The sequence below is a fragment of the Pleurodeles waltl genome, chromosome 4_2 (assembly GCF_031143425.1).
Source record: "Pleurodeles waltl isolate 20211129_DDA chromosome 4_2, aPleWal1.hap1.20221129, whole genome shotgun sequence".
NCBI lineage: Eukaryota > Metazoa > Chordata > Amphibia > Caudata > Salamandridae > Pleurodeles > Pleurodeles waltl.
Genome location: NC_090443.1, coordinates 48056021 through 48069230, shown reverse-complemented (window position 1 = coordinate 48069230; position 13210 = coordinate 48056021). Strand labels below are relative to the sequence as shown.

Below are 13210 nucleotides of genomic sequence, written 5' to 3'. Positions count from 1 at the left end.
CAAGCAGGATTGACAGGGATGTGGCAATAGATGCCCATCAAATCGAGGGCAGTCATGAAGACTTGTTGCTGCAGAGGGATGACGTCTTGTAGCATCACCATGTGGAAGTGCTTTCACAGGACATAGTCTGAGCGGCCTGAGTTCGAGTACAGGCCTGAGGGTCCCATCTTTCTTGAGGAAAAGATAGTATAGGGAGTAACCCACTTTGCCACACTGGTGTTGCAGCAAGTGCTCCAATGCAAGCTCTTAAGTCAATTTCCATTCCTGGTAAGAATGTCCTGAACCTTAGGAAGCAGTTAGGAAGAGATCTTCCCAATCTATAGATGGATGAAGAGCCGCCTGCTGGAGCAGTGCTCGGCCTGTGAATAGTGCCTTTGTGCAATCGGTGGAAAAGGGGTTGTATTCACGGTTGAAGACTTGACACCTTGAAGGGCCTCCACATCCTATTGCTCCTCTTTCTCAGAGTAGGATCTCGGTTTGGGGCTGAACTGGAGGGGCTGGCTCCCAAGCGTACAGAGTCTGACTCCCCCTCGGGTTTCCCGTTCCCTGAAGATGTCCAGAGTGTCACCTTTTTGCTAGTGCTCTATTCGGCACCGAGCAAGTCAACAATCACGCTGATGATACCTTAAGGTCTTTTTGGAGCGGAAGCCGACGGCAGGCAGAAGTGGGAGCCTCATTGTGGTGGTTGGTCCAAGGATACTTGAAATGACACTGATGGCAGTACTGAAAAGGAGCCCTTTCCTACACAGAGCAGACATTACCAAAGAGGAAAATAGAAAATGAAAGATGAGGGAGAAGGCCCCACAAGGGGCATTGAGTGGAAACCAAGTCGCAGAGCCGGACAGACAGGGGAAAAGTGACAACTGATGAAGAGATTCCATGCTAACTGGACAGGGTAGTCCACAAAAGTCTGACGCCCAACTCCATGAGACACCAACCCAGAGCTTGATTAGTTAACACGCCTGAACCTGATGGAGGAAAGAAAACAAGCTAACAATGATGCCCAAGCACATTACCAGTCTTAGGAGGCGTCACAATACCTCATGACTTGAAACACGTCCTCGAAGGAAAAACAGATTTCACACATCCAAGCCCAACATTAGATGGCACGAGTATGTAGAGTGTGTGTATCTACAGCTACTCATGCCACAAATATATGATTTACAAAATTCAAACTTTACTGACATGTTCAAATACAGATCTGTTTCCCCTCATACACAGTTTTTGTACATAAGCTCATAACGTACCTGGGGGCTGGAGCAGAGTTGGATGCTGGCCAGTCGGAGAGCAACGGTTCACTAGTGAGAGGCACTGGGATGAGTGAAAGGGGTATCAAGTCCTGGCTCCAGTCCATATGTGGCAAAGTGTCCACTATGCAGGGTAAAGCAAATTCTGTCTCTCTGGAGTAAGCATTAAAGGTGGCACTGGGGCCATCAGCCCAGAGGTGCACACATCCCTCAGAGTCCCCAAACGAGAGGGTTTGCTTGCTGGCAGACACATCGAAGGACATGATTAGCTGCCCCACTGTGCTGACGTGGAAGATATCAGCAGGGCTGGCCAGGCCGGTGGGCTCACAGAACTGGCACTGACCTGTGGAAACAAGCACAGTGCATGGGGACCTGATGATTTTAAATACAACAGCAAGGTGTTACTTTTAAACTAAGTTTATTAACAGTATTAGTATTTAGTGCTGTAACAGTTTTTGAAGCACAATTTTATGGAAAGCACACAATTGCTAGAGCTTGAAAAGCTACACAACCAGTGTGAACAATCAAATAGTGCTCTAGGACAACCTTTCAACCATAAAATGGAAACAATTTTCAGGAAAGCATCTTGTTCAAAGTCTGCCTATTCAAAACTCAGAGCAAAGCTCAACACTTCAAACTAAATAAGAGATACTTGGGATAGAACGAAGAAATTGCTTCCTCTCCTGGAAAGTGTGGAAAGGTACTCATTTAATAAATTAGAAAGTAGAAGTCACTCTTCAAAGTGCACGTTTTCCTCTGGAAACATTTCTACACTACTGACTATATTGTCTTCACTCAAGAGGTGCTCATATAACCCAGCTTCACAGTTCTCATTTTATTGCCCAAGAAAGGATGTGAGCCTGAGCTGGCCCTGCCAGTATTCAAATCTGGGAGCTGCAGGCCACACACATCAAGAGAGGTAGTAACTCCCAAAGCTATGTTGCCAGCTCAGTCACTTTAACATACCTAACAGATAACTGTGCTTCCATGAACTCACCAGTCTGGGAGATGATGGCCAGCCGAGAGGTGTAAGTGGGAATGAATCTCAGGAAGAAGGGGTCCACATGCACCTGCAGTGGAGTGATGGACCGCATCACACGTAGGTCAAACACCTTCAGGAAGCGATCACAGGCTAGCCCATTCATGCGAGTGGAGTAGCCACAGGTCACCAGCAAGTTGCCATGAACATCGAAGTCAGAGAGGCCACCCGAGTAGGCGTCGAACTCCTGCTCAGCTTGATATGTGCGCACATCTCGGAGGGACACCTGGAGCGCAGGGAAAAGGACAAAATTCATGAAGTCTGCAGACTGACAAGTCCTCCAGCCTTTGCATCATAAGCGCCTAGATAAGAGGGTAGACTTCTATGCCAGCTGTGTCTGCACTGGCTTGGGGTCCAAATGAAGGCTGTTATCAGGTGGACAGCCAGCTGGCTGCTAGGCAATCTTGCTGCCTGTGGCAGGAGATGGCGGATTCCCTTCACTAATGGAAAGGCAGAGCCTTACATAAAGCTTGGGTAATATGGCTCCAGCATGGATGCAAGCGATATGTATGTTAAAAACATTTTACATCTAATAAAATACCTAACAATAACAAGTTGATAAGCTAAGTCACACTGTTGTGTGAACAATCTAACAGCAAGCATTGTATAAGTTAACTGAAGCCATGATAATGACCAGAAAATGTTCTACTTACAAAACAGTATCACTCTTGAATTATAGAAGTAAAATTCTCGCTTTAGGAATATAAAAACTGATAGAAACATTTACAAAAAACATCTCACACAGCAGTCCTTCACATTTACTGTTTTACAACCATTAACAATTACTCCTATCTCTCACACTGGCTGCAGATTCTTTAAACAGAAGCTGGTTCTACTATCTCTGCAAAAACACCCTCACTGAAGGACTATCAGCACTTTCTCACCTCATTTAAGGACAAAGTTATTGAAATCATGCCTTTTAGCAGGCTCCACCCTTTGTGGGTGTCTACAACCCAACTGCCTAGAGAATGTGTCTAAAACTGTGCATTTTTATGTACTTTGGTAGAAGAGTTGTTTGTCCCCAAATTTTCATTTTAAGCACTGTAGGCACTGGCACCAAACAAAACAAACATTAATGTTGGAAGGTGGCTGCTGGAATATGTTTTTTCACTAACAACTTCTGAGCAGAGCATCAAATTTCACGATTATATAGTCAGGCATCAGTTCTCTGCACAAACATAATATTTTCCTCAAGAGCCACCATTGTATCTCAACATTGTGCAGACATATGGAATTAACTTAAATTAAACTTAAATTAACATAAGGCATTAACTTCCTCGCTTAAATCTAATTTTTTTAAATGAAGAAAAACATTCAAAAGGGTAAATACATTCTAGTTTAACTACCACGGTACTGGGTTGCAAAACTTGCAAAACAGTGTAGCGGTGTGATTGAGGAACTGGAGGATTCATATTTTGCTCCTTTTTAACAGCATTTGTAATTTGTAAATGGTAACAAAAAGGTGCTGCCAGGTTTACAAGGCTCCAAGAACAGTGGAGTGAGTGGGACTTTGTTAATTGGAAGAATAACTCATTTGCCTTTGGTATCACTCATTCTGGTGGATACTCTAACCACAAATTCCCCACCTTAGAATACTCCCTGGGCACCACACTAGACTCAGAATTTATTTTCCATCAATACTCCCACATGCCACTATGGGGCACTGTGTGGCTCTGTACCGCCCCAGATTTGACAGAGTGGAGCTGCATATAAGTACCACTCCTGCACACTGATGTCAGTTTTTTACTAATCTTTTACTATGCCCTCCGACACAGAGCATGAACAATTGTTAATGCTAGAGTGCAAATTCTTAACTTGGGACCATTTAGATGTTAAAGAGGCCACTTCACAGACCAAGGAGGTGGGTGGGTGATGAAGAATCTGCAGTCAGTATTCACAAGGAAGAGCATTACAGAAGGTAAGTAACTAGTTCTTCTGGTTGACACTTCTTACTGTAGATTCATCACATAGATGCATACCAAAGCAGAAGAATCCATTGGCAAGCTCTGCTGAGCAGACTCAGGCCAAAAAGTCTTGTAGGACCAAGCTGGCAAAATGTCCTTCCTGCCAGAAATACCATTCCTGGCTGTCGAGGCATTAGTGCTTTGTGAACATATGCACTAATTCCCACCTCACAGCCTGGAAGATGTGTACGGCTCCCATACCTTCCATCACCTGCTTCTTGCCCATTGCACAGCAGATCTTAATGCAGAGGACTATCCAACTTGGCAGTGTCTTCATCCGCATAGCCTTACCCTTATTCACCCTGGAGAACCCAACAGAAAGCTGATTAACTGCACAGTGATGATTGCTCAACATGGAAAGGAGTCACAACATAAGCAAAGGAGGCCACCCAGATCCTCAACACTAATTTGTCTGGAAAAAAAATCATCTGGTGGAGGGTGGTTGCAACAACAGCACCTGAAGATAAATCATGTGATGAGCTAAAGTAATTGCAATGTGGAAGACAGTCTTCAAATTCAAGAAACATTAAGACCAAATTAGGGTCCCACTGTGGAGTCACAAACTGTTTGGGAGGAAACAAGTTTGTCGAACTTTTCATAAATCTCATTGCAACAGATGATTTAAGCAAAAACATTTAGTCCAGATAACGTAAAAAGGCTGAAAGGCCAACAAATAGCCTTTAAAGGTGCCAACTACAAGGCCTGCATGGGCAATGACGAAAAGAACAAAAGAACATTAGACAGCTTGGCTTATAAAGTAAAAGGTCAACCTTGTGGCTACCACACCAAGCTACAAACATATTGCAGGGCACGGCATAAACTGACTGCACAGAAGTGTGTCTTGCGACGAGGAATGACATCCACCACTTCAAGAAATCAAACAGAACCAACTGTTGCCACTATCTCTACATATGGACAAGTAGATTGCACAGTTTCAGGTGAATGACCCTGCCTGCTCCTGAAACAAAAGATCTTCTCAAAATGGAAGCCTAATCAGAAGACAAGTCCTCGTGCTTAGAACTTCCAGATACTACATCCTTCTGGCCCAAACCAGAGTCACTAGGATGACACGGGCCTGGCCATTTCTCATCTTTATCAAAACTTGGCAGAGGGAGAGGAGTGGGGTGCCTGGTTTTGTGAGGGGCAGTGGAAGGCAATCTGGACTCTTATGTTCCATTCCAACCAAAAGGCATTTCCTAATGAGCGTTCTCGCAGAGACTTCAAAATTTGAAACCTTTGACACTGCACTTTCTCATTGGTGGCAAAGGAACCTAGCCAGAGTTTTTCGGACTGTCAGAAGAAGCTCTGGGACATATCTGGATTATATGCCATACGTGATGTGTCAAACACTACCTGCTTGGACTATGCAGACATGTGTGTGCGTTTTTGTTTTCGTGGGGTGAGGAGGGGAGGTGGGATTTGGCACAGTAAAAAGAAAGAGTCGGACACAGCCACGCTGACCGATTTGTACGACTCATCGGTCAGATGTGATGCATTGCCACCCTAGGAGGAAAAACTAATTCCTGCCCCTCCCAAGATGGAAGTGTGCCAGTAAGGGTAAACTTAGGCGGCTTAATGGCTGCTGCTACAGAGGAAGCTGTCTGAGAGGACGAGTGCCCTTGTTGGCCTGCACCATGCCTGTCAGACGTAAGACCCCAGGCTCGGTAAGACAAGGATGACTGCTAAAGTAGTTAGGATGACTGTCGCTGTCCATTAACTAGGCCCCTGGAGTAGCCTCTGAATTTACTGAACTGCTTGGCAATGGTCCAGAGATCCAGGAAGCTTGCTGGGGGTCTACTGTTCTTAAAATGCTGCAGAGCAGAATCTGCTTTTTCACCCAAAAAATAAAGTGAGCCATCAATGAGCATGACCATGAGAGAGGCTTGTAAATCCCCGGAAACCCCTGTGGATCGCATCCACATGTGGCGGCAGAGCATAATCCTGGCACCCAACCGCCCTCCCCAGGCCATCACAAATAACGTATTTTGCCACTTCTTGACCAACATGAATTGCTTGATGTAGGAAGCTGTCCTGGTGTGTGGTGAGTACCTAAGGAACTTACACCTTAGACCAGGTCCAGGTATCCCCTTTTAGTGTAGTGTAGGCAGTGTCTAGAAGCCAGGCTCTCTGGAGGCAGCTGTGAATTAGCAGCCAAGGCTTATCTAGGAGACATACAAAGCTCATACAATACCACTGTAATCACACAGCACTTACACACATGAAAGAAAATGCTCAGAATTGCGAAAATAAAGGTACTTTATTTTAATGACAATTACCAAAAAGTACTAAGGGCATAACCCTCCGATAGGAATAAGTAACACACTAGATATGTACACTAGTAATCAGATATAGACATAGAAAGTGATAGAAAACAGTGCAATAGCAAATAGACAATAGTGTCCACAGGGGGAGCCCAAACAATATACTAAAAAAATGGAATGCGAATGCAGGACCCCCACCTAGGTAAGTGGAATGTGCAAAGGGAAGCTGGAGGAACTAGTAAACCCCAAAGGTAAATACCACAGTGCCCCCCAGCGACTAGGAAGAAAAGAGTAAGTTACTGGATTTTCCCCAAACCACTCAAAAGGAGGAAAAACTGCAAGAAACCAGCAGTGGTTTCCTGAAGAAGACGACCAGTGGAAGCCACTATACCCCCCCCCCCATCTGCAGTTACAGGAGTTGGTCAACGGTGGGACAGAGAGTCCCCGCACTACAGCCCTGGAGTCGGTGGAGAGTTCCTGGAGGGTGCAGCCAACGTCCCTTGCCAGATGGATGACTGCAGTCAGTGGAAAAGCCACCAACAAGCCTTGGCAAAGGCAGAAGTCGCAATGAAGCAAAAGTGGAGCAGCCAGGGACCTGCAAGCTTCAGGAGGACAACACCAGGGGTAGGGAGGGTGGAGGGGGGTTGGAGTCCTGGGGGGGACCCTCAGCAAGGCAGAGAGTCCACAGAAGAAAAGGCAACCCCACAGGAGAGCCACTGGAAGAGGAACCAGGAGTCGCAGAGGAGCCCACGCAGCATAACTGGAGAAGGGTCCCAAACTGCAGGAGAAGCACGCAGAGGGCTGTGCGTCGCAGTAAGGAGTGCTGAGGGCTGGGGCTACATGGAGCCTGAAAATCCCTTGGAGGAGATGCCAACAAGCCTTGGTAGCTGCAAAAGACGCAGTGCATGGGGTATTGACCTGGTTGGGAAGGCAAAGGTTTACCTCCACCAAAGTTGGACTAACCGGACCATTCCAGCCCCCACCCGTGAGCACACGGAGAGAGCATAACCACTGGGGTCCTGGTTAGCAGGATCCCAGTGAACACATTCAAACACACGGGCAATAGGTAGAAAATGGGGGTAACTATGCCCAAAAATACGGTACTTTCCTACACTTGAGAAAGATAGGCCTCCAGGATCTTCTGGGACTGCTGGCAAGATGCCGCTGGCCGCGAGGGCATGCGTGCAACAACTCAACTAACAGGTTGCATTGTACAAGCTCAATGCCAGGCCAGCCGAGGAGAACATTTGTTTTCAATCCGCTCGGATTTCTTTTTTGGAGGAGTTGTGAAAAATTAAATGGGGTTCACCCTGCTGCTTGAAGCCTGAACTACCGGGCTCTCTGCAGTAGGGTGTTTGGTGAGAAAATCAGGGTCGCCAGGTCTTGTCTCTGACTCCTGGCCACCTTCATATTTAATGGTGGACAAGAAAAGGGGTTTTGCCGACTGCCCATCAAGGTATCAGCGAGCGCCAAGTTAAAGCTAAGCAAGAGCTCAGATGTGGCTGGCCAATGCTGCAGAAATTTCTTCAAGAACATTAGTGTTGGCCTTGAATAAAGACAACTGCACTCCTGTAGGAAAGTAGCCTCTTTCTAGCATGGTTACCCCCACTTTTTGCCTGTTTGTGAGTGTGTGTCAGTGTTTTGCCTGTCTCACTAGGATCCTGTTAGTTTATGGCCTAATGTGTATGCCTGTGTAGTGCCTAACTGTCACTGAGGCTCTGATAGTCAGAACCTCAGTGTTTATGCTCTCACTGCTTTTAAATTTGTCACTGTAGGCCAGTGACTACATTTACCAATTTCAATTGGCATACTGGACCCCCATTATAAATCCCTAGTATATGGTACCTAGGTACTCAGGGCATTGAGGTTCCAGGAGATCCATATGGGCTTCAGCATTTCTTTTGCCACCCATTGTGAGCTCAGATAAACCCTTACACAGGACTGAGTCACAAACAGTTAGGAGCACACCTGCCTAACATCCCAGCAAATAATCTGCCCCATTGCATCATGATAAATGTGGTTTCCTCAAAAAACGAACTCAGTTACTTTTAAATATTTCACCTCTAAATAGGTGCAGCCTTTGCTGTGCATCTCTGGACACATGTGTTTCTGGGTTAATCCCTTCTTCAGTAGAGAACAAATTTGCGGGGTGCTGGAAATGCTGCCATTAATCATCCAGTTTCAATACCTCTTCACTGGCATGCCGGTGCCTGCTCCAGAGCTCGTCAGCCCAGTGGCTCAAGGGAGCCTTTTTAAAGTCACAAACAGTTAGGAGCACACCTGCCTAACATCCCAGCAAATAATCTGCCCCATTGCATCATGATAAATGTAGTTTCCTCAAAAAACGAACTCAGTTACTTTTAAATATTTCACCTCTAAATAGGTGCAGCCTTTGCTGTGCATCTATGGACACATGTGTTTCTGGGTTAATCCCTTCTTCAGCAGAGAACAGGACTGCCATTGCAGCCTGCATGAAATAACGCACACGTTATTTCACAGCCGTTTTCACTGCACTTAAGTGACTTATAAGTCACCTATATGTCTAACCTTCACTGGCTGAAGGTTAGGTGCAAAGTTACTAAGTGTAAGGACACCATTGCACTAGCAAAGGTGCCCCCACATAGTTCAGGGCCATTTCCCCAGACTTTGTGAGTGCGAGGACGCCATTACACGTGTGCACTACATGTAGGTCAATACCTATATGTAGCTTCACAATCGTAACTCCGAATATGGCCATGTAACATGTCTAAGATCATGGAATTGTCCCCCTCATTCCAAATATGGTATTGGGGAGCCAATTCCATGCATCCTGGGGGCTCCACCATGGACCCCCCCTAGACTGCCAAACCAGCTCTCTGAGGCTTGCACTGCAGCTACAGCTGCTGCCACCTCACAGACAGGGTTCTGCCCTCCTGGGGTCTGGGCAGCCCAGTCCCAGGAAGGCAGAACAAAGCATTTCCTCTGAGAGCAGGGTGTTACACCCTCTCCCTTTGAAAATAGGTGTTACAGGCTGGGGAGAGGTAGCCTCCCCCAGCCTCTGGGAATGCTTTGAAGGGCACAGATGGTGCCCTCCTTGCATAAACCAGTCTACACCGGTTCAGGGACCCTTTCTCCCCTGCTCTGGAGGGAAACTGGACAAAGGAAAGGGGCTTGACCACTCCCCTGTCCATCACCACCCCAGGGGTGGTGCCCAGAGCTCCTCCAGTGTGCCTCAGGCTTCAGCCATCTTGCTTTGCAAGGTGTGGGGGCACTCTGGAGGGCTCTGAGTGGCCAGTACCAGCAGGTGACATCAGAGACCGCTCCGGATAGGTCGTGACCTGATAAGGTAGCCAATCCCCCCCCTTAGGGTCTCTCCTGTGGGTTCTCTGCAGATTCTGCTTGCAAGTTTCCTTCAGGAATCCTCTGCAACAACTTCAGACTCATCTGACCTTGGATCAACCGCAGCCTGCTCCAAGAAACGCTGTAACGGCAACAAAGTGTCTATAAGAGACACTATTCTTCAGCAACCTCAGCTCCAAGTCAGCAACTGCAACAGTTTCCACGGTGTGCATGCTCTGGGGCCTCCCGGTCTTCATCCTGCACCAGAAGGACAGAGGAACTCTCCCGTGGAGTGACAGAGTCACTCCCCTGCTCCAAGCAGGCACCTTCCAAGGAGACAACCGGTACCCTGGGACTACTCTCACAGTGACAAGTGTGCTCCTAAGAACACATAGGGTGGACATCATCGACAGACTGTCCTGAGGTCCTGCTGACGCAATTTGGAGGAGGTAAGACCTTACCTTCCCCGAGAGCGACAGTACCCCTGTGTACTGCGCCTTCTTCGCCTCCTGAGGCCTCTGTGCACTCTTTGCAAAATTCCTTTGTGCACAGCCTGGCCCAGGTCCCCAGCACTCCATCCTGCAAGGCACAACTCGCTGAGTTGTTCTCCGGCGGCGTGGGACCTTCTTTTGTTGTGCTGCATTAACCGCGTTTTGCACCTCCTTTGAACCCAGATCCTGCGACTCCTGGGGTGCTGGCTGGTATCCTGAGGGCTCTCTTAAGTGCCGAGAGCCCACTTTTCCTCCTCACTCAGAGTTGAGGCCCCCAGGTCCCTCCTGAGTCCATCCAGCGCCATTTTGACGCAAAACACACTTTTGTATTGGCTAATGCTTGTTGGCGCCTTCCAACATGAAATCTCATCTGCGACGATCTTCACGCCGTGGGACATCTTTTGCATCACGCAGGAACCCGCTGGCATCTTCCTAGGGTGCATTTCTGCAGTCTTCGACTAACCGGGGACTACTCTTTTGCACCCTCTTCTGGGTTGGCAGGGGCTCCTGTTCTTCCTGGAACTTCTTTCGACTTCTGGACTTGGTCCCCTTCCTTTGCAGGTCTTCAGGTCCAATAATCCAGCAGTTGTTCTTTGCAGACTTGGATGGCTTCTGCAAAATCCCCAAAACGAGGTGTAGCGTGTCCTAAGGAAACTTGCAGTACTTTACTCCTGCTTTTCTGGGCTCTGGGGTGGGGTAATTTACTTACTCTGTATTCTTATTCTCCCAGCGATTCTGCACACACTACACTTGTCTAGGAGGGAATTTGTGATTCACATTCTATTTTCTTAGTATATGGTTTGTGTTGCCCCTAGACCTATTTTCTCCCATTGCATTCTATAGCATTTCCTATTGTTTGCACTGTTCTATGACTATTTGTCTAATTTTGGTGTCTAGTGTATATATTGTGTATGATACTTACCTCCAGAAGGAGTATTGCCTCTAAGATATTTTTGGTACTGTGTCACCCAAATAAATACCTTTATTTTTGGTAACACTGAGTATTGTCTTTCCTTGTGTGTAAGTACTGTGTAACTATAAGTGGTATTGCATGAGCTTTGCATGTCTCCTAGTTCAGCCTAAGCTGCTCTGCTGTAGCTACCTCTATCAGCCTAAGCTGCTACAACACTACTGCATTTCTCTAATAAGGGATAACTGGACCTGGTATAAGGTGTTAGTACCCAAGGTACCCACTACAAACCAGGCCAGCCTCCTACAACTCCCAAGACCTAATCTGCCCGTCGGACCACTACTGCAAAGGATTAATCAATCAGGCAGTGCTTATATAGCGCAGCTACTCACCCATAAGGGTCTCAAGGCGCTGCGGGAGGGGGGGGGTTGCATAGCTACCATCAGTGATGTGGTTCTCCAAAAAGCCATGCCTTCAGCTCTTTCGTGAAGTTTAGGAGGGAGGTAGTTTGTCGGAGGTGAAGTGGGAGGGTGTTCCAGGACGGGGCAACGATGTGGGAGAAAGAGCGTCCCCCTGTTCTTGATTTCCTGATGCGGGTTACTTCGGCGAGGGAGAGCTGGGCTGATCGGAGGGTCTTGTGGGGGTACGTGGAAGTTTAGTCGGCTGTTTAGGTAGGCTGGTCTGGTGTCATGGAGGGCTTTGTGGGCGTGGATGAGGAGAAATCACCATCCCCCTCCACGTCGTCATCTCATTCTGGTGGTGCACCTTGCTAAAAGCTGGAGCCAAAAAGATAATGGCGCCACTGCTGGTCTGTCCACCCTGGTGACATTGGCACATAGTTATGCTGCATGACAAGCAGTTGCACTTTAGTAAATTCGTAGCCAGCCATTGGTAGCTGGGAAATAACCCAAGAATAGGAACCCCACTAGAGGTCCCGGTCGTTCCTTGGGGCATGAATGCTCTAGGGGAAAACAGAAGTGCAGTGCAGATGGCTGGGAAATATGAGGTGCCCCGGGATCAGTTGGGGACCCGCTGACATGATGCCATTGCACCCTCTCCTTTGAAACAGAGAGGTGGGATGGAGTGGAGTCCTGCTTTGATTTTTTAATGTCTTCGCTTGGACTTCAATTTGCACTTACAAGATGACTTCAACCACACAGTTGACCTCTTGTGTGAAAGACACCAAGCGCTAAAAGGACTTCAAGTTCTCAACCTGGAGCAGAACATACATCAGGGTTTCGACTTATGTTCGACGACATACAGCTTTGCTTTTCTGTCCTTGGTCACCTTCTGGTGATTGAGAGCATGCAAGCGTCATGTCCAGAGCCTTTTAAGAGTAGTTGATAAACTAGTAAATTTGGGATCCAGGATCGTGTCAGAAGGCACAGAAAAAAAAGAACTGACATCAGCATGCAGGCATAGCATTTATATGCAGTGTCACTCGTTCACTCGGTGGGTGAGGATAGATCCAGCATAGAAGCACATGGCACCACCTACCAGCATGCAGGAGATTGCAGGAACAAGTTTCCAGATGCAGACTAAGGACTAGGGAGTACTCTATGCTGAGGAATCTGTGATTAGAAGTATCCATCTGCAGCTAACCACATGGGATGAAACTATGAAGAGAAGCTTTAAAAAGTTGAATGGGATAGTCTGTAGCAGACATTCCTTTTGTGTCGAACACACTAAGTGAAATTTATTTTTTGTCACCAAAACAAAACCCTAGAAACATTCTATGACGATTATGCTAGTGGAAACACAGCTTCAGGGTAGGAACGTATCTTCCGGCTACTGAATCTCCAAGAAGGTGGGACTTTAAATTAGCTAATAGCAATGGAATATATACATCCAGTGTAAATTCTGCAAGGTTATAACAAACAAAACAAATCATCCACATTTTCCCAACTTTGAAGGGTTCACACAAGGCTGGGATATTTTTATACATGTAATAAGTAAGTCAGACACTCTCTGCCGCAAAAC

General features: G+C 47.0%; 1 protein-coding gene across 6 annotated transcripts in view; it reads right to left on the bottom strand.

Moving 5' to 3' along the window:
• Positions 1–13210, bottom strand: part of PAN2 (poly(A) specific ribonuclease subunit PAN2) — a 415349-nt gene that overhangs the window by 266535 nt on the left and 135604 nt on the right. For all 6 annotated transcript variants that reach the window (XM_069230608.1, XM_069230605.1, XM_069230604.1 and 3 more), the window contains 2 exons: positions 2245–2512; positions 1248–1590 (listed from right to left, as the gene is read on the bottom strand). In XM_069230608.1, the coding sequence (XP_069086709.1) occupies positions 1248–1590; positions 2245–2512 (611 nt within the window). The remainder of the gene's footprint in view (positions 1–1247; positions 1591–2244; positions 2513–13210) is intronic.